At 36.9% G+C, this 27,678-nt stretch overlaps 3 protein-coding genes across 5 annotated transcripts in view; all 3 read left to right on the forward strand.

The window, feature by feature from the left end:
- ttc21a (tetratricopeptide repeat domain 21A) overlaps positions 1–13,184 on the forward strand; it is a 31,390-nt gene extending 18,206 nt beyond the window's left edge. For all 3 annotated transcript variants that reach the window (XM_088642967.1, XM_088642966.1, XM_088642968.1), the window contains 12 exons: positions 442–580; positions 1,949–2,049; positions 2,664–2,852; positions 3,101–3,211; positions 5,897–5,978; positions 7,130–7,280; positions 7,938–8,099; positions 9,286–9,478; positions 9,695–9,919; positions 10,878–10,998; positions 11,772–11,839; positions 12,877–13,184. In XM_088642967.1, coding sequence (XP_088499093.1) covers positions 442–580; positions 1,949–2,049; positions 2,664–2,852; positions 3,101–3,211; positions 5,897–5,978; positions 7,130–7,280; positions 7,938–8,099; positions 9,286–9,478; positions 9,695–9,919; positions 10,878–10,998; positions 11,772–11,839; positions 12,877–12,954 — 1,620 coding nt within the window. In that variant the 3' untranslated portion in view covers positions 12,955–13,184. The remainder of the gene's footprint in view (positions 1–441; positions 581–1,948; positions 2,050–2,663; positions 2,853–3,100; positions 3,212–5,896; positions 5,979–7,129; positions 7,281–7,937; positions 8,100–9,285; positions 9,479–9,694; positions 9,920–10,877; positions 10,999–11,771; positions 11,840–12,876) is intronic.
- A 3,275-nt stretch (positions 13,185–16,459) lies between these two features.
- On the forward strand, positions 16,460–21,617 carry LOC148657116 (elastase-1-like). The gene is made up of 8 exons (XM_088642962.1): positions 16,460–16,578; positions 17,795–17,901; positions 18,257–18,366; positions 19,011–19,139; positions 19,806–19,942; positions 20,298–20,443; positions 20,655–20,804; positions 21,536–21,617. Exons 1-8 carry the CDS (start codon positions 16,539–16,541, stop codon positions 21,551–21,553), a joined length of 837 nt encoding a protein of 278 aa, XP_088499088.1. The 5' UTR covers positions 16,460–16,538; the 3' UTR covers positions 21,554–21,617.
- Positions 21,618–23,014: 1,397 nt separating this feature from the next.
- Positions 23,015–27,440, forward strand: LOC148657117 (elastase-1-like). The gene is made up of 8 exons (XM_088642963.1): positions 23,015–23,170; positions 23,374–23,483; positions 23,864–23,970; positions 24,165–24,293; positions 24,785–24,921; positions 25,385–25,530; positions 25,727–25,873; positions 27,361–27,440. Exons 1-8 carry the CDS (start codon positions 23,140–23,142, stop codon positions 27,385–27,387), a joined length of 834 nt encoding a protein of 277 aa, XP_088499089.1. The 5' UTR covers positions 23,015–23,139; the 3' UTR covers positions 27,388–27,440.
- Positions 27,441–27,678: the final 238 nt, after the last annotated feature.

The raw sequence follows: 27,678 nt of genomic DNA on the forward strand, positions 1-27,678 counted from the left end.
TTATGTGTTTGAGTGGTTAATGGATTTTAGTTTCTTCTTAATTACAAATGGTGAAATATTGCTTAAGAAAAGAAATACTGCAATTTATCTGTATTGTTTACGATACAAAAAATCAGAAAATATTGTGTAATTCTGATATGTTATACAGATAGCAGTTTGCTTAAAGTAGCATACAGTGCTGGTTGTAGTCCTGGAGTGTAAACTGTGGAAAAAGCCTTTTACCATCACTGCTATACCACTTATCCTAGTCGAGAACTCTGGTGGGAGCTTTTTCTTTACAATTTTACAATGAAGTTATTTGTACTTTTAAAGTTTTAAATGTTTTACTGCAATGTTTCATTCTTAATCATTTTAAAAATAGCTCAGCATTTTCTGATAGAGTGTCATTTACCATACACACATCTAATTTTACTATACCTTAACATCAATTGTGTTTTTAAGGCTATTAAATATTATGAAACAGCATTGAAGAACAGCGGGCAGGATTTCCTGTGTTATGATTTGGCAGAGCTTCTCATGAAACTGAAGCAATATGATAAAGCTGACAAACTCCTCAGCCACACTGTGGACCATGACATTGGTAAAACTGAGTTTGATATTATTGGGAAGAGTTATGGAATGTTGACCTCTTATTAATGTACAGTATAATAAACATTGAAGAAATACAGGAACACATTTGACATTTGCACACTTTCATGATTTATGTTTAAGTTCTTACTGTATATTATTTACGATTATAGATAATTGAAAATATCTCTGAATTCTATATGCTTTCAGTTTAAATTCAATATTATTTACTAAAAATCGCATTTGATTTTTTTAGAATATTTTTACACTTGCATAATGTTTTGGTTTAAACATTTGTAATGTAACTGTTTTTTTACATTTAAAGTAAAAAATCAGCTGAACCAAGTAAATTTCATACAGTATGTGAGAAAATATTGGAAACTTAAAAGTGTATTATGTATCGTTTTAATTTATATGAACTGTAATATGTTTACACTGGTTCCAGTGTTATGCTGACAACACTCAGATGCAATCTAACTCTACTGTGATACTACTGCTATGATATACTGTATGCACTATAGCTACCTGTGTAATATTAAGCTCTGGATATAACAACAACAGCTCTTAAGATGAGCTGTAATAAGACTGAGGATATGCTTACTGACTGTGTAAAAACCCTGCACAATGTTGGGGAATAGCATGCATGCAAGTAGCAACAGCTTTACAATGTGTTTATTTACTTACTTTACTTTGTAATTCATTTTTACTTATGGGTTCTATCTGTGTACTATCATGTAGTGCTTCAAGTTTTTAAAAAACTAGTCTCATGATTAATTCTATTATCCTTACAGTGTTTGAATACAGGAAATATATTTATACTGTTTGCCAGGATTTGAGAAATGTTTGATAAAATAACAGATAGTGTTTTCTTCCTCAAATGTGGGAGCACTTAATATATTGAATTTAAAGCTCATCTTTCTAAGCATTTTCCTCAGGTGTACGCCTGGTGAACGTGCATGGTGAGATAGCTTGCTCTCTTATAGCTTTTGGATTCTGGATGTGATTTCAGACTGGGGTTTTTCTACATTTATTTCTACACTGAAATGTACTTAAACCCAAAGTGTCCCAGTACTTCTGATCATTTAGAATCACCAGGCTGAACACAAAGTATGGTTCTGTTCTAATATGATCAAAAATGTTATTACCCAAGAATAAAAATATATTGTGTATTGTCTGTTGATTGGTCAGTATTCGCCTACTTTTACAATAGCTTTCAGTAAATTTGGAACAAATTCTGCACTGGGGTGAAAAACGTTCAAAAAGCCTCAAAAATAAAGAATTAAGTCTCAAAACAATCTGACAAGCATTTTCTCTGCAAAGAAAAGTAATATATAATTGAATGGATACAGTATTTGATGATGGTTTGCAATCTGTGTTTCAGCAAATGACTTGCCTACAATGATCCATGATGTGAAGCATTTAAATTTACTGGCAAAAGTTTACACCATGTGTGGAAAACCTGCCATGGATACATTAAATAAGGTGAATTAATACACAACCCAGTGTTTTCCAAATATAACACAGCATCAGGATATGTCATTTATGAAGCTGTGCACAACAAATATTAATATTTTCAGAATGATGATTAAGAAAGACATTAAATAATAGCATGTTTGGCATTTGAAAGTCAGTAATAAATTAAAGATTTATTTAATTATTTTAATCACAGTTTTTTATTTATTTAATCTACATAGCAATCAATACCACAGAAATAATGCAGTTTTCTAATAACACTGCGCCCATTTCTTTGTTTAGGAAGATGGGCTTGTTTGAATAAAAAGATGTATTTAGAAAAATAGTTTTAATATGACTTTGAGGTTGTGCTCAAAATAAAAAAAGCACTTTATATACTGTAGTACTGTTTGAAAAACTACCCATAAATACTGAATTTAAATTGTTTTTAACAGCTGATATCTGCTGTAGTTCTATTTACACATATTCACTCTATAACCTTGAGTGATGTATACATATTTCTTCTAAAATGCTTACATTTATTCTACTATAGATGCGTGTAAATACATCAAGTTTATTTAAGCTTTAGGATATTTGAAATAAAAAGAAAAGAAAGTTATTGTATTTGATTTTTTTCCCATTAGGCCTATGATATTCAGACAAGAATACTGAGAAGACTTCCTCTAGAACAGCCAGAAATTATTCCTGCACAGAAACAAGTTGCATCATCAATCTGCTGTCACATAGCCCAGCAATTTTGGGAACAAAAAGATTTTGAAAAGGCAATGAAATTTTACAAGGAAGCTTTGACTTACTCTGAAGAAGACAGCAAAGTGAGTGCTTTATATTCAATGTTTATACTGTATCTTATGACCTATTTTATTTTTTGAAATAAATCCTTATGCTTTTTATTAGAGCAATTCATTCAATTATTAATTAAAATTTGTTATTTATGTAGTGTTGGAATATTATAAATGCTACAGTATTTTTAATGAGACAATATTTTTCAGGAGCTAAAAAGAGTTGTATTTGTGAACAATTTTACTTAATAGTTGCGTTTTTCTTTGTAACACAATTTAAGATACTGCTTGAGCTGGCACGTTTGTACCTGGTACAAGGAGATGTGGATTCATGCCGCCAACAGTGTCTAGTCTTGCTGAAAAATGAAGAGAACCATGAAGATGCCGTTATGGTATTTATTCTTGTGTTTTTCTCAATAGTAAAAAATTATGTCATACCACTCGGCTTTGATGTGTACTCTTTGTGCTCAATAATAGATTATAAAGGTGTTTGGTTATTTTTGTTTTTACAAAATTTGTCACATAAACAACCAACAAGACACCCAATTAGAACACAGCATAACAGAGCAATAGACAATACAGCAGTCATTTTATCTCTTATGTCATTAAAATGCTAAACTATGCATCATTTCTTTCTGGTACAAAATGTAAATTAAGTTCTATTAAATTTTGGCTTATTATTTAATTTGATAATTTAATAAAGAAATAAAATAATTCAGTTAATTTACTGCTATGTTACACCAAAAACAGGGAAAATTACAGTGAGAACTATTGGTTATTCTTCCTTCAAACATCCGTTTGTGAGGAGTACTTGCAAAAGCAGAGAAAATACTTGTACCTGACAATAATGCATATTGAAACCTTTCAGAAAAGAGTTTCCACTTAAAAGATTTAGCATAGAAATGACATCTGCTGGAACACTTTAAAACTGTTACATTTAATTTCACCTATAAATATTAATATTTTGTGCTATCCAATTATCTAGTTATCTTGTTTTTTTCTGAGGGGATATGACATGCATTAAAATATTAAGTGTAGCATGCCACATATTTGTGGTAGAAAATGTACACTTCTGAGCTTTCAAGGTGAGGCAAATTAATATGTCAGTTTTATCATACTGCAAAACTGGCATAATTTAGTGAAAAAGAGAAGAAGTTCAGTCTGGGAATTATGATGCTAGAACAATTATGGCCTGTCCATTCACAATCATGAGACACCAGTGACACTACCAACTGAAAGTAAGTATTGGGAAAGTGAAGTGAAATTTGTTATTTTTGCTGTGTGCTATTGAAATTTGTATTTCACATCAAAGTATTAATGTGATGTAAATGCATAGTTTTAAGCTTTGTTTCTGGGTATTATTTTGCATACAACTTTAGCCATGTTAGAGCAATCTCATTTGTTGTGTTCAATGTCCCCATTTCAGGTGAGCATAAGTATTGGGACAAATGGCTGACAGTTGTTGCTAATTGCTCAGGCGTTCTGTGTTGCATTAATTATGAAAAGATAAAGGCTTTGTTTCCAGCCTTTGGAGTTTACCTTTTGGGTCTACCTCTTGAGTTAGAAGACATAAGCCTAGATAAAGACTAGAGTTGTCTCTGATGGAAAAGCATCATGAACTCGTAATCAGAACTCGGGAGCAAATCAAACTCCAATTTCAACCATTGCTGAGAGGTTGGGTATCACAAAGTCAACAGTATGGAATGTCTTTAAAAAGAAGGAAACTGCTGGAGGAATAAGCAATCAACAAAGACAATGCTGTCAAAGGAACACGACATCAGTCGGTGAAATAAAAATAATTGAAGTTGTGAAAAATATTCCAATAATAACAGCCAAAGAGAGTGCAAAGGTGAAAGTATCGCAATTGACTGCGCACAGAAGAAGCTCCACTGCAAAATGTAAACCTCTCATTAGTACTAAAAACAGAAAGGCCAGATTAGAATTTACAAAGAAGTACAAAGACAAGCCACAAGGGTTCTGGAACAAAGTTTTATGGACATAAATTGATGGAAAGGCATGAGTCCTGAAAAAGAGAGGCACTACAAAATACCCTTAGTACACAATATCATCAGTGAAGCATGGTGGAGATAGTGCCATGGTTTGGGCATGCATATCTACCTCTGGAACTAGCTCACCGGTCATCATTGATGGGGTAATGGATGATGGCAGCAGCAGAATGAATTCTAAAGTGTACCGAAACATCTTGTCTGCCCATGTCTGAAAAAATGCCTCCAAACACAATCCTACTGAGCATGCAGTTTATGTTTTGAAGAGAAAACTAAAGTAAAAAAAAAAAGCCCACAAGGAAGCAACAGCATAAAGTAGCTGTAGATCTACAAATCTCATGGAGAAGCATACTTGTATTCCATACGCATTAGCTCTAGGAGTCTATGTCACTCCTTTCACGTACTTGTTTTAAAGCTAAAGGTAGACACACCAGGAACTGATCACTCACATACACGTACTTTTGGTACCTGGCTTCGATGATACATGTGACCACTACCTACTGTATATTATTGTGTCTTGTGATTTTTACAAACAATGCAAAAATACGTCAAAGCTAAAACATATAGCCTAACCCCACATTTTCTAGCCTTAATCTTGATTCCAAGCGTTCTATTTCTTAAGTGTTTAATATATATTTAAAGTTAAAATAGATTGGTAATATTTTGTGCTTTACATGGCAAACCTCATATAACATTTTATATGTATATTAATTAATAAATTGGTATTTAACCTGTTTTACTTGTATTCTAAGAAGTATTATTAATCCAATGAGCTCATCAACCTTTCTGAAGTATTGCTTCTGTAATCAGGTGAAGTAAATTGGCCAAAAGACCCAAAAGGCTTGCATGCCTTTATCTTCAAAAGTGTCTTTTGGCATTATTCATCTATCAAGCTTGATGAAACTATTTGGGTTGCTTTGTCCATTCCGTTATGAAATTTTTGAAAACAGAACACCCATGTAATATGCTCTGACCCATGGTGAAGAGATTTATAAAATCCAATATGTTATAAAATACACTTGTATATTTGATTTTGAATTTTCTAAGATTCACATGAAATCTCTCCTGTAGCTAATGGCAGATCTGCTGTTCAGAAGAGAAGAGTATGAAAAATCAATACTCCACTGCACGCAGTTGATTGAGCAATTCCCAGGTATTAAAATATTTCCATTATATGTTTACGAAACCAATGTCTCGATAATATTCTTAAAAAAGCTTTTTATTATGTAATATGTTGAAATGTGTTCAATGAAAATCTCAGAAATAAACTGTGTAAGTAAATGTGTAAGTAAAACATCTTAAAATACAATAAGTATAATATTTTATGAGAAAACATAAAACTAGTTTTAAATAGTAATTTGTGCAGGACATGATACCGTTGATTTGAATATTAACTTTTTGAAAAAGGGTAATGTGATGCAAAACACCGTAAGTCATTAAAGGTGAGTCAAAATACATTTACATAATGCTGCCTTCATAATGTAGCACTCCAGGGTTCACGTGGGCACCCTCGCCACCTCAGGTCAGCCCCCCACCATCAGGGACTCAAACCCGGGATCCAGTGTCACTCAACAGGGACCCAGTCGGTGGAGCTAAAGGGAGATTTCCCTTTGGTTCAAGAGGCTGGGTCTCTGTTGAGTGATGCCGGAGGCCTGGGTTCAAGTCCCTGATGGTGGGGGGCTGACCTGATGCGGCAGCAGCGAGGGCACCCACGTGAACCCTGAAGTGTTACATTGGTGTCAGAGTGGGATGGGATAGCCCTTTGCCGAGGGTGGCAAGTGAAGTGGGGGAGAGTGTAATGCATATGGCCTCCATTGCTTGTGAGAGCTGGCTTACCAGAGCGGTGATGTCACTGCCCTTCCCTGTGAATAGCAGGGACTGCAGCCGCTGGGCTGAAAGGAGATTTCCCTTTGGCTCAAGAGGCTGGGTCCCTGTTGAGTGATGCTGGAGGCCCAGGTTTGAGTCCCTGACAGTGGGGGGCTGACCTGATGCGGCAGCGGCGAGGGCGCCCACGTGAATCCCAAAGTGTTACAATAATATTCTTCATTTACAAAAAAGATTTAACATTTAGAAATAATTTTTTGAAAACTGTCATGTCCCAGGAGAAGAATTATATTTTAAGAAGCTCAACTTTCAATCCTATAGGACTGGAAAATTCCATGGAAATGGACAATGAAAAGTAATAAGAAGCAAAATAAAGGTTCAAAATTGTTTAACATATTGTTTAAATATACTTCTTTCCAAAGATATGTTTCTTTCCAAGCCATTTCCAAGGACAAATACAAAATGTTCTTGTTTTGACAGATAACTATTCTGTCTTGGCAAAACTTATTGACCTACTGAGAAGAACTGGTAGACTTGATGATGCCCCATCCTATTTGAAAATGTCAGAAAATCACTCTGTAAGGGCGGCTATGGAACCAGGTTATAATTACTGCAAAGGACTATATCTGTGGTTAGTACTATACATTTAGATTCTACCACTTTAAGTAATAAATCTTGTTGAAGTAAGTTACCTCTCATGAAACCTCAGCATTATATTCTAGAGGTAAAGAAAGAATATACATTTTTGCCAAAAGAGCACAATTATGCATTTACTGAATAACCATTTGAAATTAGTATCTGTTTCATCTAGATATGGCTTTAAATAGACATTAACAAGATTTTAAAAATGTCTTTACAATAGAGCTACCTATTCAATAGTCTTCCTATAATCCCAGAAACAGTTTACATGGATTAAGATCTGAAATGGCACCAACATTATAATGCAGATGATTTTACACTGTTTTGTGGTCTTTGTTAACAACACCTGAAAATATCTGCAATGTCTTAAAAACTGATCCCCTTTAGTTAGGGACTGAGTTGCAGTTTATCTTAATGGATTCTGCTGTTGTTAATATTAATTGCTTCACACTTTTTTAGTTTTTGTAGTGCTGTCTAAAGAACAAAGAACTGAAAATTACTCAAAAATAAAATGTTAGCATTGTTATTTTGATCAGTGTCAACTAATTTGTTGTTGAAATCAAAGTTATTTTTTTAAGGCCCAAGTTTTTTAAGTAATCTCCAGTCTCCTGAGTTGCCACATCATATGTACTGTATGCTTTTTCTCCAGGCACACTGGACAGCCAAATGAGGCTTTGAAACACTTTAATAAGGCTCGTAAAGATACAGACTGGGGTGAAAATGCTATTTATAATATGATTGAGATTTGCCTTAATCCTGACAATGAAACCATAGGTGGGGAAGTGTTTGAGGTTTCTCCTGAGGAGCCAAGGTATGACAGAATATAAATTAATATCTACATGCTTGGGAACAGTTAAACCCAAGTCTTAAAAAAGATTTATATTCTGAACATTAGATAACAGACCAGAAAAATTTGGAATCATCAGTTCATTGTTTTGGTGTTCTAATTATTATAACCATGTATCTGGAATATTTGAATGACAGAATAATTACATTTTCTCATATTTTTCTATCTGTATTTCTTAGTTCTGCATATTATAACGTTTCTGGGTGCTAAAACTAATACATAGTCTGTGAAGTAAAATGAATAGCCTGAACTGTACAAAACAGCCAGTAGCTATATTACCTTGCAACTCCCAACTGACAACCCACTGAAGCTCAGCAGATGTGAGTCTGGCCAGTACCTGAATGGGAGACCTCTTGGGAAAGCTAAGGTTGCTGCTAGAAGAGGTGTTAATGGGACCAATAGTGCTCACCCTGCAGACTATGTGGGTCCTAATGTCCCAGTATAGTGAGGGGATACTATAAAATTTTATAATGTATATTTATACTTTATAACATAAAACCAAGGTCCTGACTGTCAGTCAGGTAAATAAAAATCCCAGGGTGTTCCCTGAAAAGAGTAGAAGTGGCCATGGTGTCCTGGCCAAATTTACCCCTGGCCTTTAACAATCATGGCCTCCTAATCATCCTCATGTATGAACTGGCTTCATTACTCTCTTCACCTCCCCATTCTTAGCTGATGTCTGGGGAGCATACTGGCACACTCCAGATGGGTGCTACACATTAGTGGTGGTGTAGGAGAGTCCCCATTATCTGTAAAGCGATTTGAGTGGAGTATCCAGAAACCTAAACAAACTTTAACCTGAACAAAATGACTATGAACAATCCAGCACGAACGCAATGCAACCTCAGTGCTCAAAATCTCTCCGGACAAGAAATATATAGAACTCACAAACTGACAAATCCTGTCATAAAAATATTTCAGGGACTTGACTGCATGTCCAAACAAACTTAACAAAAAGAACTGTTTTTTTTTTTTTCGGTCCTCTGAATGCATTTATAATGTACTTTTCCTGTGAAATTGGTAATAGATTGATAAAAACAACTACACTCATTTTTGTGATTAGAACGTATTTATGCAAACCCTTTTTAATACCAAAAGAACAGAAACATGCTGATTTTTCTAAGTCTTTTTCATTCACGTGTTACAACAGCACCAATGAAAATGAAAGAAAGGAGTTGGAGCAATTGGCAGTAAAGACCGCAGAAAATCTGCTAAAGAAGCATCAACCTCGAACAAAACAAGCGCAGGAGAAGCTTCAACTCCTTCAAAATCGCTGCTTAATGGCTACCAAAGATGTTAAGCAAGTTGAAAAGGCACTTCTCGCATTCACTGAAATGGCTAAGGTACCTAAGCTGTTTTGATCCAATTATACAACTGCTTTTGCCTATTTGACATTAGTATGACACTAAGAACTAATCTGATACTGAAATTGTGTAGTGGAAGGAGTTAAACCATATTAAGTTTGAATCTTTCATTTTGGTGCATTAGTATCATGTATTTTCACTTCTGAAAATATTCCAAATATTCGTCGATCAGACTTCTTTTTTTTTTCTTTACAGAAGAACCTCGTCCCATCCCTGTTGGCCATGGCTCAGGCTTTCATGATCCTGAAACAAACTCCCAGGGCCAGAAACCAACTTAAGAGGCTTGGGAAAATGGAGTGGAACGAGGGAAATGCTGAAGAATTTGAACAAAGCTGGCTGCTCCTAGCTGACATCTATATCAGCTCTGGCAAATACGACATCGCAATAGACTTCCTGAAGCGTTGTTTGCTCTATAATAAGGCAAGACTTGTAGTTCTACTTGACAGCAAGGGTATTGTCAGGGGTGGGCAGCCAAGACAATTGTTTGAAGGGCCACCTGAATTTTATGTGAAAATATTTATTTTATTTTTATTAATAAAACCACCTGCCATTTTACGCTTTTGGAATATTTTTAATGAACACCGCATGGTTTTGCACTTGATACTTTTGAAGGCAAATACTGTTCATTTGTGCTAGTTGGACTGGTGGTGAGCTTCTCAAAGGACATGTCTTTTGATAAATCAGCCAGAAATATTCAGGTACGTGCCAGGAGCCAGGCGAACAGAGCTGGCTGGAGCCCTAGACAAATATTAAATAATCATGAAATAGTTAAATATTGTCTATACATGACCTCAGTTCAGACACTCAAGCTGGATTTTGAGAAGAGCAGATTTAAATAGAGATCTAAACACAATAATAATCGAAGTTAGCAAGAGGAACTATTAAATATGTTCTTAATTTTTTTGTAGTTTTATTCCATGATACTTCTTTTTAGTTGTGTAAAACTGATATATATATATAGGTTTATGTATGTTTTACCAAAAACAAGATCCTCAGGTTACAGTAGATGAAGCTACAGTATGTGAAGTGTGAAATTAGCATCTGTTTTTGAAGGGACCTGGGGTGGAAAGAAAGATGATTTATTAGTCTGAGCAGGTGTTGAGAGTGGCTGGTTAGAGTGCACTCAGGCCTTGGAGAGAAAAAAACATGGGATGAAACCACCTGATCCCTTTTTTAACGATGAGTCCAGTAGCCCGTGAATATGCATCTGTCAAAATGTATGTGAAAATAAGTCCACTTGGTTACCTAATTACACGTTTTAAACTTTTTTTTCCCCTGTAAAATGAATTATGTTAGGAATGTTACAATGTATACTACAATCTAATCGTGTTTTTTAGAAATTGGTGTTCATCTCTGCATTTCTGTTTTGGGTTTTCAGTCGTGCTGTAAAGCATTTGAATACCTAGGCTTCATCATGGAAATGGAACAGTCTTACAAGGACGCTGCAAACAACTATGAAATGGCCTGGAAATACAGCAACAGGATGAACCCTGCTGTTGGTGAGGAGCTGTGTTTGTAAATTACTAATTCAATTTAAAACATACCTCCAATTTCTCTGTTTGCGTAGTTTAAATTAGAACAGTACAGTTACTGTGAAACAATCAAATTTAGCCAATAAAGATAGCATCTGTTACTGACAACTGGATACAGCAACAAAGAGATTTGTGAAAAATCTAAACTGCACTGAAGTGTTGAATTCAAAAGTGGATTCTGATGCAGAACAAAAATCCAAAGTACTTTAGCGCAACCTTAACCTTAATATTTATCTCGATGCTCCTCTGCTTCAACACGTAATTGTGAAATGCAGAAGATTGGAAGTGCTGCAGTTTTAATAGCCCTGCAGCAGATAAAAAAGGGCTGTATGGGGATGAAGTCATGGAGTGTACAGTATGTCCCTACATAGGCAACATGTTTGACTAGTGCTCATACTGTAGATAAAGAGAGCCATTTGGCCTTATGGAAACTCTTTTAGCCAGTGATACAGCAGGATTTACACAAAGTGCCCATATTGCCTAAACAAATATGCATCAATATTTCTACGCTTGTGACATTCTTCCATTTTCGCCTTTGTTTTGTCTATAAGATCTGTTTCAGTACCTTTCTATAAAGGTTATACTAACACCTGGTCAGAAAGGTCCATGGGAGTCTTGTGAACCCATACAAGCACTGACCTATTTTAGTGAATGTAGAAGAAGCAAAGCATTTTGTTAGGAAATGTTATTTCTGCTCGATTTTTTAAAATCATTTTAGCAACACTTTTTATTTTTTACAGGTTTTAGGCTTGCCTTCAATTACCTAAAAGCCAAGAAATATACAGAAGCAATCGACGTTTGCCAAAAGGTCTGTATTTACACAGTCAACATTGCACTAAGATACAGAAAGGGGAAGCAGGTTCAGGTTCATCTCCTGTAATTTGTCCTTTACCATTGAAGGTGTAACAGTTACATTTTTGAATACTGACATGCAACAGAAGCCATAAAAGTGACATTTATTTTCATTAAATTCTGAATCATTTTTTTTTCTTTTTCAATTTGAATTGCCAGATATTGTTAAAGGCACTTGTGGAAATGACACCTGGACCAGCATGGCTGAAAATAAAAAAGCTGTGTACTTTCCACTCAGAAATATTCACTGTCATGCAGTTCATTTGCAGCAGTGCACGACTGAAGGCTCATAGGGATGTATTGAAATCCACTGACTGTGGAACCTTACAGGGATAGGTATATTTATTCTAAAATCATGAGAAAAACTATTATTGCACACTAAACAAATATTGTGACTCATGAAGTTGGTTTTGTACATCTAAATTAGTTTTGCCACAGCAAAAGATTTGAATACTAATGGATTTATGACTTTTCCCTTTTTCTTTCATCTGAATTATCTATTTACTTCTTTCTTGTTATTTTATGCTTTGAATGTGCAATGTATGTTGTGCTTATAAGATTTATTTAATATATTAATGTTACTACAAAGTGTTGTGACTGCATACTTCAATACAAAGTGAAAACTGTGCAAGGTTCTTTTGCATATTAAAAAAGATTTGGCAGACGCAGCACACAAATCTGTTAGGATGTCCTACAAATGGAAGAAATACAATAAAAAACATGCAAGAAGGAGAAATTCTCAATAAGGAATTTCCATGTATTAAAATGAATACATCCACAAACTCAAAGACTCCTTGCTGCATATGTATTGTGTTTCTTTCATTATTATTGTTTTATGTATTGTATTTACTTGTATGGGAAATGTGAGCAGTAAAACAATAGGGGTAATTGAAGTGGAAACAATTCTTATTCTTTAACTTGTCTGTTTTTCCCCAGAATTAGAGTACCCATTTTCTATGATTCTAATCATATTTTTGTTGTTCAATTTTGTAGGTCCTGACTGACTACCCTGGCTATCCAAGGATTCGAAAAGAAATCCTAGAAAGGGCCCAGTTCTCTCTCAGACCTTAATACAGAGGACTGGAAAATATTAACATTGATCTTTCAAAAGAATCCTTCAAATTAAAATAATTGTAAATGGCTGTGGTTAATAGTTGTTCTTTAAAAAAAAACTCAGTTCTGAAATAAAACAATGTTTCGCACTTCAGGAATAAAAAGACATGTTAATTCGGTCAGAACACATTTATTTAGGTTTCTGTAAATTTACAAAGATTCATAATTAAAGTTGCTGTATTTCACCACACTGCGACATTTGCCGTTAATTTCACTTTTAAACTCACGCGCTTCGGTGAAAAACAGGCCCACTCTCGCCACCTGCTGGCTGTGAGGCAAAACAGCGGACAGTTCGCAAAAAAAATGGATTTTGGCAGTGAAATGCAAAAATATAACATTGCACCACTGTATGTAAATTCTTTCCTGAATTTAAAAAGAATAAAGAAATTTCATTTTTTTTAAATCATTAAAATATTCTGCAATAGTTCCCTCTTCTCACACCTCTCATACTCTATATGAGACTACACACCTGTCTGCTATTGGTATAGCCTAGGAATACTCAGGTCCCCTCCGGGTGCTAACACCTCATCAGCCCTGTTACTTGGCAGCACACTTCATCTCCTTTGAGCCATCCTGCACTTGTGATGCCCCTCAGTACAGCCTATGCTATATTACATATCTCAAGCATTGGTTGCTCACTGAGTCCCACACGTCTGTAAGCCACATCAATCTGTTGCTGCTGAGCACTCTTGAATCCTAGACACAGACTAAAACCTTTTTCTTCCTGGCTGTTCTTAAATGCCTTCCCATTAGTCAAGGGGAATGATCAATTGCACACAAAGACAAATCAGATCTGCTCCTTTACCTCAGGTGGAATCTTCCACTGGGTGATAATTATGCAATTAGCCCAGTTGTGTACCATTTTACCCTGTGTTATTTTCTGGGTAGTTGTTTTCTCTTAACGCCACCTCTCACTACTTCAGAGATGCATTGACTAGGAAGTGGAACTACTACAATTGTATCTGGAGTTGTTAGTGCATTTAAAATACTTGTACATATGGATTTGTCTCAACATCTTACACAAAAGTATAAAGAACAAATGATGAAGAAGATAGGAAGAAGTAAGCTTTACAAAAAATCTTAAAATGTCCTGTTACAGTGAGTTATTCTAAAGATGAAGGACTCCTCTCTAAGGGAACAGAATGTCTTACTACAATGAGTAATAGTTAATCTTACTAAAAATAATTTATCTGTAGTGTAATATAATAACTGATCTCTCTCACAACGGTCTAATCCCACCTTACATTCCTTATTATAAGCAACACTGAAGGATCAAAACATTTAATCACATGCGGGCCGGTAAATTGATACCGTCTTCAATATTACTCCTGCATATAGCAATACATGTTAAAAAATCCATTTTAATGAGACCATTAAAACAAGAGAAGTTTTATACAACTCATTTGATATAATAACAAGCATTATAGACAAATTATTATGGACATCGGCATTTTGTTAATTCGTTTAGAAAAATAATGAAAAGTGCAAATTCTTCGCCCTCTAACAATTCATCTATCCATCCATTTTGGAACTGCTTCTTCTAATTCTGCCTGGAAGTCAACCGGGACTATGGGAGGAAACTGGAGACCCCAGAGGAAACCTGTGCAAACACAGAGAGAACAGAAACTGCAAAGATAACACTCCACGTCTGGAAATAAACCCAGGACTTCAGCGCTGTGCACACTAATTCCTCACCACTGAGTCACCTTGCTGCTCATCTATGGTTTTTTTCTTTTTTTAAATTTCAATGGCCCCAATGCACATAAAAAAGAATCTAGAATCTATTTAATTGATATATAGCTAGGAAATGTTTTCAATTTTAAAAATGAAAAATAAATATGCAATTCAAATTATTTTGCCATATGCTATGGTTTAAAAGAATAGCTTCCACTAATGTTAATAAAAACATGAAAGTAAACATGATAGTAACTGTCAAATACCTGGCAATACAGTGTGAAGATTAAAATTTAATCTTGGTGAGAAGTACACAGCTGAACTAATGTCCAGGTTTGCTTGTGAAAGGCAAATGTGTTGTTTGGTAATCAGCTACACCAAATATACTTTAATTAAAAAAAAGAGAAAATTATTGATATTATACTCAAAATTACCATGAACAGTAACATTTTCACTCTTACCTTTCCGAATCTCTACTGCAGCTGAATTTCCTTTGATATTTGGGCAGAAAAAAGTTTTTTTTTTCCAAAAACTGTTATATCTGTGGTTAGTTTCACATTTATATAGAACGTATTACATATTTTCATGCAGTGTGTTCATATTTAATGTATTTATAAATTCTATATCTATACTGAATCCCAACCTATTGTTACAAAACTAGTAAACCCCTCTCAAATTGTAATCACTGCACAAGACACACAATAATTTGGAAAAACAGTGCTAGTGGGGCTCTTCTGTATCAGTCTAGCTTACTTTCTTATACAATGTATGTAGACAGCTGTGATTCAAGTTGTTAGGCTGACAGGTGTCTGCAACATGCTGCTTAGCCAGGCTGTTAAAATTCATTCCATGTCACTTCAAGAATTGCCTTGAGTACTAGTAACAAGTGAACCTGCTCATCACTTCTCATTTGTAATCTTTTTTATGTACCTATATCAACAGGAACATGTTGCCTGTCTGCCTGCAAAAGTGCATTTTAAGCACAAAAATTATAAAATTATAAAATGCATACAACCAAATAAGAGTGTAATAAAAATGATAAACATTGTCGTATGAGAGGAGGCCTGTATATCCTCACTCTACTCTACTGGGATTCTCTTCAAAAACACTTTGAACCACTACTCCAGAAAAGGTTAGATAATTGTTTCAGTTACAACTGGCAAAGTTCAATGCCAAAAATTAAGAACAAATTATGGTTTGTTGTTTACTGTAAATGTCTTGTATGCCATCCCATTCTTTTGAACTCAAACACTGCATAATATATGTATTTTAGTAGATCTGGTTATCTCTTAGCTAAAATAAAGAGATAATGGGAAAAGAACTGGCAGTCATTTAGCAACAGGATAAAAAACCATCTGCGGGGATCCCATTACAATTTGCTTAAATTGCGTTTTTTGGCACAACCTTGAACAAAGCTCTGTGTGCTCTTTTCCTAGGACAATATGTGCAAGGACAGACATACTGGAGAAAGGCAATTCATTTCCATATATATTTGATATAAATAACATCAGCTTTTACTAACTGCATAATAAATCTATGTATGTTCACAAATAAGCCTCTAAAGACCTATTTTTCACCACAATGCACACCATGTATAAAGCTATATTAACCGGTTGCAACTACAGTATTTCAACTTTCAAAGGAATAAAATGTGAATCATTCAAGAATATAATTTATTTTGTGTCAAGTGGTCAAAATAAACTGTTTTAAAATGTCCTTAGATAATCTAAAAAAAACTGCCAGGTTTTGTAAATATATGATAAAGACAAAGGCAGATAAAGTCAGTTTCCACTGGAGTAAATCCTACTTTCCAATCCAGGAAACATATATATATTGAACCGTTATGCTATGAAGTCCTACATTTCTGAATGAAGATGATGCGGCTCTTGGTATTATTGTCCTGCCTTGGTAACTATAATGCTATAGAAATGTTAGCCCTCTATTTTGCTTTGTTTTCTTTTTCCTATTCAGATGAAAATTTGGTTAAATTATGAGAACAAATATTTCTCATTTAACATAACATAACTGCAACATCTTTCAATATCATCATTAAAACTCCAAAGAATAAGAGAATTAAAATTTTCATTTGAGGGATGCGGCAAAAGCAGTTTTATTTTTGCTAATTGATAGTTATTTGATTTGCTAGCTGCTATTATATGAATAATATAATACTAATCATTTATTTCTTAACAATCAAAATACATCATATCTCATAACTTGCAACAAAAATATGAAATCCTAAGCACATCTGTTAAGAAAGCAGCTCTAACTAAGAGCATGGAGGCCAGATTGAGCAGGAAGTGAATATAATACTCTTGAGATTTGTATTTTTAGCAGCAAGGGATAAACTCATTCTCAGTCATACATATTAAAAGATTTGTGCCAGATTTACAATGCTGTGTACAGCCAACTCTGTTCACCCTTTCATTTGAAAGTGTAATGAAGTGGCAATTTGAGTGACTGCAACTTCTATCTATGTGACTCTCCGTTCACGACACCTGGGTGCATATTAAAAAAAACCTACCAGCAGGTAGTTATGTGAAAAAATAGAAACTGGATTTAGTGTTATGCAGCAGGTAAGAGCCTTCAGCTCCTACAAGTTACTGCTTGTAGTTCGTAAAGGTTGCATATTGTGAAAGTACCAGCCTACCTCTATCCTGTGCATCTGCCATGCACTGTAAAAAGAGTCTCGACTATCAGGCAAACTGTGAAAGCTTGTAATGAAACATTTATCAGTTGTTAGCATTTCTGCTTCGCTGTGCTGGGGCCCTGAGTTCCATTTCTGGGGTGTATGGAGTTTGTATATTCTCCCTATTTTTGTATGGGTTTCTTCCAGGGAGGCTCTGGTTTTCTCCTACAGTACAAAGCCATATTGGCAGGATAATTGGATTCTGGGAAAACTGGCTCTGGTGTGTCTGTATGTCTGTGTGTGCCCTGTGATTGACTGGCATCCTGTCCATGGTGTATCCTGCCTTGTGGCCTTTGCTTGCTGGGATAGGCTTCATTGCGACCCTAAATCAGATGAAACAGCTAGAAAACAGATGGGTGGATAATTGGAATGTGATGTTTTAAGACACGTTGGTTAACTCTCCACTGTTGGGTGGGGGCTGTTGTGTTCCATAAGGGGTAATATATGGGAGCCATTCCCCATTAAGAGATGCTGTATCCAGCCAGGGGACAGAACGGGTGGTGGGAGGAACAGATGCTCCCCCAAACTACTGGAGATGGCAGGTGAGGTCATTCTGGAATGCAACAGGATACGATGAGATGCTTTGTCTTACAAATGCTATTTAAAAACTCAGAAAAGCTTTCCCCGAATTCTCCTCCTCATAAGTCTTTCAACTAGGATCCTTCTGAAAGGGGCTCCTCTGTACACACTGTACATAAAGACAGTCACAACCAGATTACTCTGTACAATAACTCATAAACATTGTAATCAAGTTGCTTTTTGGATTGGCGTATATAAAGTATTTTATATATAAAAGTTGATTTATACCTCATTATTTACCAGTTCTAATGATGAGAGATGATGTCGTTCTCGTGTATACTATCTTCTCCTGTCTTCTGTACATTGTTTTTTGCACAGGTCTCTTTGCAATATGGTGAACCATACGATGAGACTAGCTTCTATCACATCTGTGGAGGCACACTAATTTCTATCAATTTTGTCATGACCGCTGGTCACTGCATTCTCAGGTAAGAACACAACATTTAGTTTTACATTCCTCAGAACCTATGTTGCTTATTAACACAGAGAAATGAAAACATTGATCTGCTTGGTGTTTTTAGAACACTCCTGATCATTGCTGGTCATCTGTTAATATTCCTGGATTTGTGAGCTATGAACAAATTGTCTGTTAAGTCGTGTTGATGTTCGTGTCATCATGATGCATCTGAGATGGTGTAGCAGCCAATCCAGTGTACTGGAAAAATGAGAATGAAATTGTTAATGACTATCTTGGTCAAACCCTGTTGGTGCAGAGCCAACGTTCCTTCCCTCAACAGTTTTGACACTATGATGATTGAAGGCTTAGCAATGTCTCTTAAATATATTTACATACTGCATACATGACTTAAGATGTGTGTGATTTTAAGCATCTTTAGGCAAATCCTAATATTCCTAGGCAGTTTCATGTTGGGTAGATTCTGTAAAGACTGGAGATCTTTTGAGCCCAGAAAAATGTTCTGCACACAATACTTGAAATGTCCCTTCAAACATTGTGTACTTCACTATAAACTGTGTACAGTTTGGAAAGTGTATTGCGTAAGGGACAACTCAAAGAGTTATGACAGTAAGTTCATTAGGTGTCATACCTTTGATTTATCCTTTCTTTTTACAGCCCTCAAAGCACAAACTTCCGGGTTGTTCTGGGAGAATACAACCTTTACATACAAGAAGGCACAGAGATTGTCCTTCCTGTGGAAAGGATTTTTCTGCACCCCCAGTGGACTGGCGATCTTGGCAATGGGTAAGGGCTGTGACCAACTTCCAAAACTACTCTTATATCATCGTGAGCATCCGGGTGCAAGGGTTTTTTTTCCCCCCACTAAGGCTGGTTTGCCGATCCAAAACTATGTTGTAGTTTTGAAAATGATTAAATGGCTAAAAAATGGAAAAACAAAATTATGAAATTAAAAAGAAAATGGCAACAGAAATCCATGTTGTCCAGTGTCTGGATTTTGAAAGTTTCATAGTATTACACTAAAGTCTTATTGTTGAATTCAAATAAGCTTTATTGCCCTTAAGGGAATTTGTCTTGCGCATCAAGAGCTCATGAACAAATAACATATACCACAGTAATACAATACAACCACAGTATAACACCAACATTCAACAAGCAGAACTCTTCCAGCACCACAAGATTAAAAAACAAATAATCAGCCTGTATAGACTTTAAAAACAACAATAATAATAAGATAACTTCCTCCAAACAATTATTTTCATGGTTCAAAAATTATATTTTAGGTATAAATGAAGAAAATGGCTCTCTCAGTTTTTATACAGAGGATCTGGTGCCTCTGATCAGAGGGTAGGAGAGTCTATTCTAAAAAGAGTGGATGAGAGGGTTCATCTAAGATTTTATGTGCAAGGTTATCATTAGGATTATAATATACTGTATTATATTATTTTTCAGAAATGATATCGCCCTACTGAAGCTTGCTTCTCCTATCTATGATAACGGTTTTATTGAAATTGCTCAGCTACCAGAGTATGAGCAGTTCCTTCCGAATGGGTATACTTGCTACATCACCGGATGGGGTCTGACTCAGTGTAAGTTTAAAAAAAAAACAAGGAGTCTATCCAATTACCTAATCGTACCCCACACTATGAATTGAAACAAATTGTCCAAGATTGTCTTTGCATTGTTGCTTAAGAAGAACCAAAGAACCTTCAAAAACCATTGAAATCCTAGATTCATTGCAAGAACATCCCCTCTTAATCAACTTTCCAAAAACGAAGTGGTGTAACATGAAGACATTTCATCTCTGCTGTCCTGCACGAATCTCAGCATTAAGAACTTTTAGGATTTTGAAAATCACCAAGATGAGACCTTCAGCTCAGGCTGCACAGCCTTTTTACTAGTTTTGCACGTTTCATTGTCTCAGATTCTGTTTCTCCCTCTCAGCTGGAGGCAGCTCCCCTGCTATTCTGCAGGAAGCCCCTCTCCCCATTGTGGAGCACTCCATCTGCTCCAGGAGCGACTGGTGGGGTAGCCTAGCTAAGAAAACCATGCTGTGTGCAGGAGGAGATGGAAATATTGCTGGCTGCCAGGTAGACCCAACCTAGCTTTCCACGTTTAATGTGCAGAGCCCAGTATTTTCAGTTCTTTGTCTCTGTGCTTGCTGGCCACAACCTCCATATTTTTAAAACCAGTTACCAGTACTCTAAAACCTACATCCCCCTTGAAAATATTAGACTTGTCTCTAGTGGGTCAGATTCATGAGAAGGTGACATTGGTCTGATTTTCACCCCCCTGGTACAGGGTGATTCAGGTGGGCCCCTGAACTGCTACATGAACGGGTACTGGCAGGTTCATGGCGTCGTTAGTTATGGACCCTCTGGGATGTGCAACGCCTACAAGAAGCCCACCGTCTTCACTCGCGTTTCCTCATACCTTGGATGGATCTCCAGTGTAAGCGTTGATTCACTGAAACAGTGCTCATTTTTTTTTATACAAATTCCTTGCCATGTGTGGAAGTTTTATTGGGTAGCATGGCCAGGGGGTTTCCACATGAACCGTAACCTTATCTTTCCATAACTGCTAACAGTCTCAACCCAGATCACAGTGGCAAGTACCTCTCTCAATCGATTTCAGTAGGCCAGGTGCGCTCATTTAGCCTCTTCTTACTTACCGGCATTCCGACCTGGAAATCGACCGAGGCTGCTATCATAACCTAATCCCGCTATGCTCACTGCTTCATAATCTTGAGGGCTCTGTGAAAAGGGCAATCTTCACTATCTCAGGAACCGCTTTTATAAGGAGTGGAAGTCACCAGGTGCAGCCAATTCTGTGATTTCCTTGTGAGAATCTGAAGAATGTGGCTTTCCTGAATACAATGACTCCACCCCTTGATGACTCACCCGTGCTTCAACCACAGCTTCGCTACACAGTGTCATTGTACACGGAAGTGCACTTTTTTTAGCATAATGTTTATACTATCCATAATATAATACTTTATAACTAAAGGTCAACGTGAAGGAAAAACGGTTATAGACCTCTGCCAGTCTCCGAAAAAAAGGGGCTTTTAAAGTCACAAAAAGTTAAAGATAATTCATTGATTTAATTTTTTACTGGGCTAGAGAGCTTGCAATTTACATGTAAAATCTTGGCAATCATTTTAATCTATTTTTTCTCATTTGCAGATCATTAGATACACTTAGAAAAGAAGAGAAGCCGTCCTTCGTTATGAAACAAAATAATTAAATGTCATTAATTATAAAAAAACTCATTTGAGATTCATGTGTTTTGTTGCCTTTTTATGTTTCTGTTCTTTGCAAATATAGTGTTAGATGAAAGGCATGGCTCAGGGTAGGGTAATTCACAACCAAAAGATAAACATATCAATTAAAAAGTGGTGTGAAACAAAATCTGAAATTCTTTTGGGAATGTTACTTATCAACTGGTACATGAAGCCCTTAACACTGCCCGCACTCTGAGTCAACTGAAGGTATTTTCCATTTCTTTGAACAAGAAATTTAAATTAAATATAATAAGAAAAGAAAATTACTCTGGGGTTTAAATTGGAAGATCCTATGAGAAAAGTGTACCTTTCTTTGTCATCTCTCATAAAACCAGAAAATAAATATGCTACATTAACATTAAAGACTAATATTTAACTGCTGCCATCCTAAGGAATACAATAAAATGCTTACCTGCAGTGTTTTTGTCCCCAAATCATGGTATTTGTACTGTAATATTACATCAAGTACATTGTTTTGACTTGTAGTTTGTGTTACATCACACATAGATCAACAAATTACTAAAAAATGGAAGTATGAACTGCTCTAAAAACATCATTACCTGCAGTCACAGCTGAAGATGTGCTAAAACTCCTCTGGGTGTTTTCCTCTCCTTCAAATTCACAAGTTTAGTGGTTTTATTGTTAAATACAATACAGATCTGTAAAGAAATCTTTGGCAAACTCTTGTGAAGTGGACTATAGCAAATAAAAGATTGATTGAAACACAGGTAGTGATAGTACTTTGAGCTGCAAGGAGTGATATAGAGATATAGAAATGTTCCCAGAACTGTGTTTTTTCCACTTTTAATTTAACAAAATTCAGTGGAAGTGAAGTGGGACTACGGTACATGGTATTGATTTTCTTTTCCTAGAAAAACTACAGACATGTGTAATACATTTTTTTCTTGATATTGCTTTTAGTTGTGCCTGCATGTTGTCAAGGTGATCATACTTCCAAGAAATGAAGCTGTGAGGGGTTTATTAAAATGAAATGAGTGCATAACATAAGAAAACACATAAATAATCTGGTCCTAACAGGTTTCATTTGTTAATCTTGTGGGAATTCAAGTGTTGCAGTGAAAGAGGTGAGGACAAATAACTGCACAAGGAATGGTTCCGTGATAGTTTGTAAGTGTAAGTAAGAATGATTTGTTCCAGTAAGTATGTTGTGAAGAGTAGAAAAAACAGGGGTTTAAATGTCATTTCCAACAGTGTGCTGCTCTGCGCTATCATGAGTTTATGCTTTTTCAAAAGAAACTTAAACACTAGTGACACACCACTGAAGTTCCTTTCAGAACACTGGAGATCATTCTCCGATTGACTGTTATTTGCTGTATATACATATCACATTTCGTTTATCTTGAGATATTTAAAGACTGCTCTTTCATGACAAGAACTCCGGTCAAGGTTATGTTCACGCTGAAGTCAGCCTCATGGCACATCGCCACAAATCACTAACTATATAATGGAAACCACAAGCGAAATGTTACACTCAAAAATAAAAAAATGTGGTGCCTTCTGCCTCTGCTACTTCTCGGTAAGTCACCTGAAGAACTCTTTATGACATCAGAAAGATTTGTAAAACATCACAATTGATTGTGTATGTCCATGTCCATTTCTATATAAAATGAAGTCTGGTTGAAGAGCAGACTTCATTTTATATAGGTAAAGATTGTAGCGCTCACACGGAGCAATTCGTATAGACTTTTCTAAATATAATGACTCTGTAATCTCCTCCAGGTTCTGTAGGTGCAGATCCACCTCATAATGACTTTACTATCATCAACAAGCCAAAAACAGAGAGAGTCGTTGGAGGTGATGTAGCCAGACCTAACAGCTGGCCTTGGCAGGTAATTTGCAATACCTTCATACAGTTGCTTACTATTTTATTGCCTGTTGATTTCTGGTAAGACGATCCTTACCTATCCTCCTTCATAGCAGGAGATTTTTGCATCTGTGGATACCATCTTTAGGGAACCATATTCATAGCACATATCATTTTTATGCACCTAAACATGTCAGGTTTAATTTACGCGAAGGTCATGCCAAAGCAGTCCAAATAAACATACAAGGGAAATTTCCTCCTTCAAAAAAAAAGGAAATAATACAGAATAGAAAGGCTAAATGCCATGCAAACATTAAAGCTGTTCTTACAGGATTCTCATTTCCTCACTCGAACGTTTTTTGGAAAGACGTGCCACAATCGGACATTTTATTGTTTCCTTTCCAGATCTCCCTGCAGTACACCTACCCGAATGCAGGAGGCTGGGGTGTTACATGTGGAGGCACCCTGATCACTCTCCGCTGGGTCATGACAGCGGCACACTGTGTGGATTTGTAAGTTTAAACAAGCATTGCATTGATGAAGTGGAGTGGACAGTTCGCCCAACTACACTGCTGTACTCTACCGTGGTACTAGTTCACTGTCAAAGACAAAAGGACCTCTTACAATATTCCTTCATGTTCGGTACGACTGAGAAGCTTGTGACATGATTCTCCTCTATCTCTATTAATGTGGCTATGTTTTCCAGTGATGACGGGTCCATCTACAGAGTAGCTCTGGGAGAGCACAATCTCTATGAGGAGGAAGGGACTGAGTATTACAGAGATGTTGATCAAATCATCATACATGAGAAATGGGATGGCTCTCTAGCTAGAGGGTAGGTGTTAATGAATAATGCAGGTTTCATACCATTGGAAATGTAATCACATTTCAGGTATTGTATTTGTGACTACGAAATCTAAGTCAATTTTAACTTTATGCATTTTATGAAATGTATCACAGAAATTATTTTACATAATTCTTCTAGAATGATATGATTGTAAAACATCAATTCTAAACAAAAAATTCCATTATAATATTATACTCAAAGGTAATTTTTTTATTGTGTCTCTATCTGCATTTTTTGCAAGTTTGATTTTTCCACATATGATCATCATCATCATCAGAGGTTCCCTGTGACCCTCAAATGGATAAAGTGATTAGAAAATGGATGGTTAGATAACCTGCAATAGCCATCCATTCTAAATTTTATTTCCATCTCAAGCAGAGTTATATTGCCTTACCACATACAAAATGGGCCATTACAATGTAATCTAAAGTGGACACAGCTGGCAGTACTCCTGTTTCCTTGTTTTGTTTTTCATATAGGTATGACATCGCCCTGCTTCACTTGGCTGTACCTGCCTATGTCAGTGCCTATGTAAAGACTGCAACTCTGCCTCCTGCTGAAGCAATCCTCCCCAGTGGATACCCCTGCTACATCACAGGCTGGGGCCTGACTGAAGGTGCCTCCATTAAACCAGCATTACTGCTCCACCTGTCATTTCAAACGTGCATGTCAAAATCCTAAATATTGTTACAAATTCTTGCTTTAACATCCCTAAATACTGAAAGCGAATATCATTGATAATTTCATATTAAAAAGGAAATTGCGAGAATACTATGTGAAGAGGGCATCACAGTTTTGGAGGTGTTTCTAAAAAACTACTTAAGAGTCTTGTGCAAACATATAGTCAAAGTCCTCAGCAGTCACACTGCAAGTGACACTCCAGCTTCAGACCAGCTGAATGATACAGCCCTGCTCCATACAATTTATAATTAAAAAAGTATAGTTTTTGTAGTTTTTAAAACTGTAAGGTATTGCGCCCTTAACACTCAAACAAAAACTAACACAAACTGAGTGAGTGAGCTGTACATTTTCTGTCACAAGCAAGATCTGTCATCCCTTTGCTTCTGTATGTTACACAGACAGAGGAAGTCCTTCTCCCGTTTTGCTCCAGGCTCTTCTCCCAGTCGTTGACATCCCTACGTGTGCTACCCGGGAATACTGGGATTACTACGCCCAGAATAACATGATCTGTGCAGGAGGAGATGGAAATCTGGCTGGATGCCAAGTAAGGAAGCGCAGACTTTCACAATAGCCTAGCTTCTAAATGTCTTGAAAACTTGTTCTTCCAAGCGTGCATTTACGATGTCAAATTAAATTAGGAATAAAGGACACTATTTAAGGTGCTCCTTACTTGTGTTAGGAACTTAATGCACATCTGACTTTATAACCACGAAAGATGAACTGCGACTTTTCTCACCCAGGGCGACTCTGGGGGACCACTGAATTGTCAGGTGAACGGAGTCTGGCAGGTTCACGGTATTGTGAGTTTTGGGCCTTATATCTGTAATCTCTACAAGAAACCGACAGTCTTCAGCAGAGTTTCCGATTACACCGAATGGATCCGAAATGTGAGTCTAGTGTGGTGCTTTCATTGCATTTCAGTAACAGTAGCACCTTATTCATTTAAATTTTGTCAATAATCTGAGAAAATGATTTTGGAAATGTGCAATGTTTTAGTTATTTATTTTTATTGTATCAATATTTTTTACCACGATATCCTATTGTGGTTTTCACTCTTAATTGTTCTCTGTGTTTGCTCCAGTGTTTGCTTTCTTGCTACATTTATTGCGTCATAGCCCTTTTGTCATTTACGTTTTATTGTAAGGTAGACATGCCCTGAGTTAAGGTGCATCAATTTTTGTGAGCACTCAATAGTTATTAGAAATATATTCAAGCCATGAAAATAAAGATTATACCATATTTGACCATTCACTAATGTAGAAAGTCATACAAAACAAACATAATTATAAAATTCCAACTCATCAGTGCTCTAGGTAAAGAAAATCTTGGTACAACAAATGTGTGCACTGTGGAATAGCACATTGAGCTAAGTACAGTAGCCATTGTTAGCGTTCCCATTGCGTTAAGTATGTTACGGTCTATCATGAAAACTGCTAAACTGGGTCTAGTGACTCAAATATAACATATTGTAACGCAACGGGGGCTCAGGCGGGCGCCCTTGCCGCATCTGGTCGGCCCCTGCACCGTCCGGGGCTCGAACCCGGGACTTCCGCGTCTCTCTGCAGCGACCTAGCCCCGTGAGCCAAAGAGAGATCTCTCTTTAGCTCATGGGGCTAGGTCGCTGCAGAGAGACGCGGAAGTCCCGGGTTCGAGCCCCGGAGGGTGCAGGGGCCGACCAGATGCGGCAAGGGCGCCCGCCTGAGCCCCCGTTGCGTTACATTGGTGTCAGAAGTGGGATGGGATAGCCCTTCGCCGGGGACGGCGATTTAAGCGGGGGAGAGTGTAACGCTTACGGCCGACAAGCAGTGTGTGTAAGAGCCGGCGTACCAGAGCGGGTGACGTCACCGCCCTTCCCTGTGATAGCAGGACTACAGCTACTGGGCTGTGGAGAGATCTCTCTTTGGCTCACGGGGCTAGGTCGCTGCAGAGAGACGCGGAAGTCCCGGGTTCGAGCCCCGGACGGTGCAGGGGCCGACCTAATGTGGCAAGGGCGCCCGCAGAGCCCCGTTGCGTTACATTGGTGTCAGAAGCGGGGCGGGATAGCCCTTCGCCGGGGACGGCGATTTAAGCGGGGGAGAGTGTAACGCTTACGGCCGACAGGGCGCTGTGTAAGAGCCGGCGTACCAGAGCGGGTGACGTCACCGCCCTTCCCTGTGATAGCAGGACCACAGCTACTGGGCTGTAGAGAGATCTCTCTTTAGCTCATGGGGCTAGGTCGCTGCAGAGAGACGCGGAAGTCCCGGGTTCGAGCCCCGGAGGGTGCAGGGGCCGACCAGATGCGGCAAGGGCGCCCGCCTGAGCCCCCGTTGCGTTACAATATGTAATTCATGCCTAATCTTTTACACTTACCAGGATTTTGTTTTTCTATTTACAGACAATGGAAATGAATGGAGGTGCCTAACTGTTTTGTGACTGAAGTTGAATAAAAAAAAACAATAAACATTCTTCATTAAACTCCTGTGTAATGGTCAATCTAATGAATACAGAATATTTGTGAGGAAAATATGTTATATGTATTGCTAAATGCGTTGTCGAAACTTATTTTTCCATTAGCAAAAACAGAATCATACTGTTGAATTTTCAAAGAAACAAAGTTAATCCTTGCGTTCTAAAATTCAAGCCTTTAGTTTGTGCAAATGTCGTGTAATTACGATCTTTATCATCAAGTAGTTCGTTTAAAACAGTTTTTATT

Source organism: Lepisosteus platostomus, chromosome 8 (genome assembly GCF_059453375.1).
Source record: "Lepisosteus platostomus isolate fLepPlt1 chromosome 8, fLepPlt1.hap1, whole genome shotgun sequence".
NCBI classification, from domain to species: domain Eukaryota; kingdom Metazoa; phylum Chordata; class Actinopteri; order Semionotiformes; family Lepisosteidae; genus Lepisosteus; species Lepisosteus platostomus.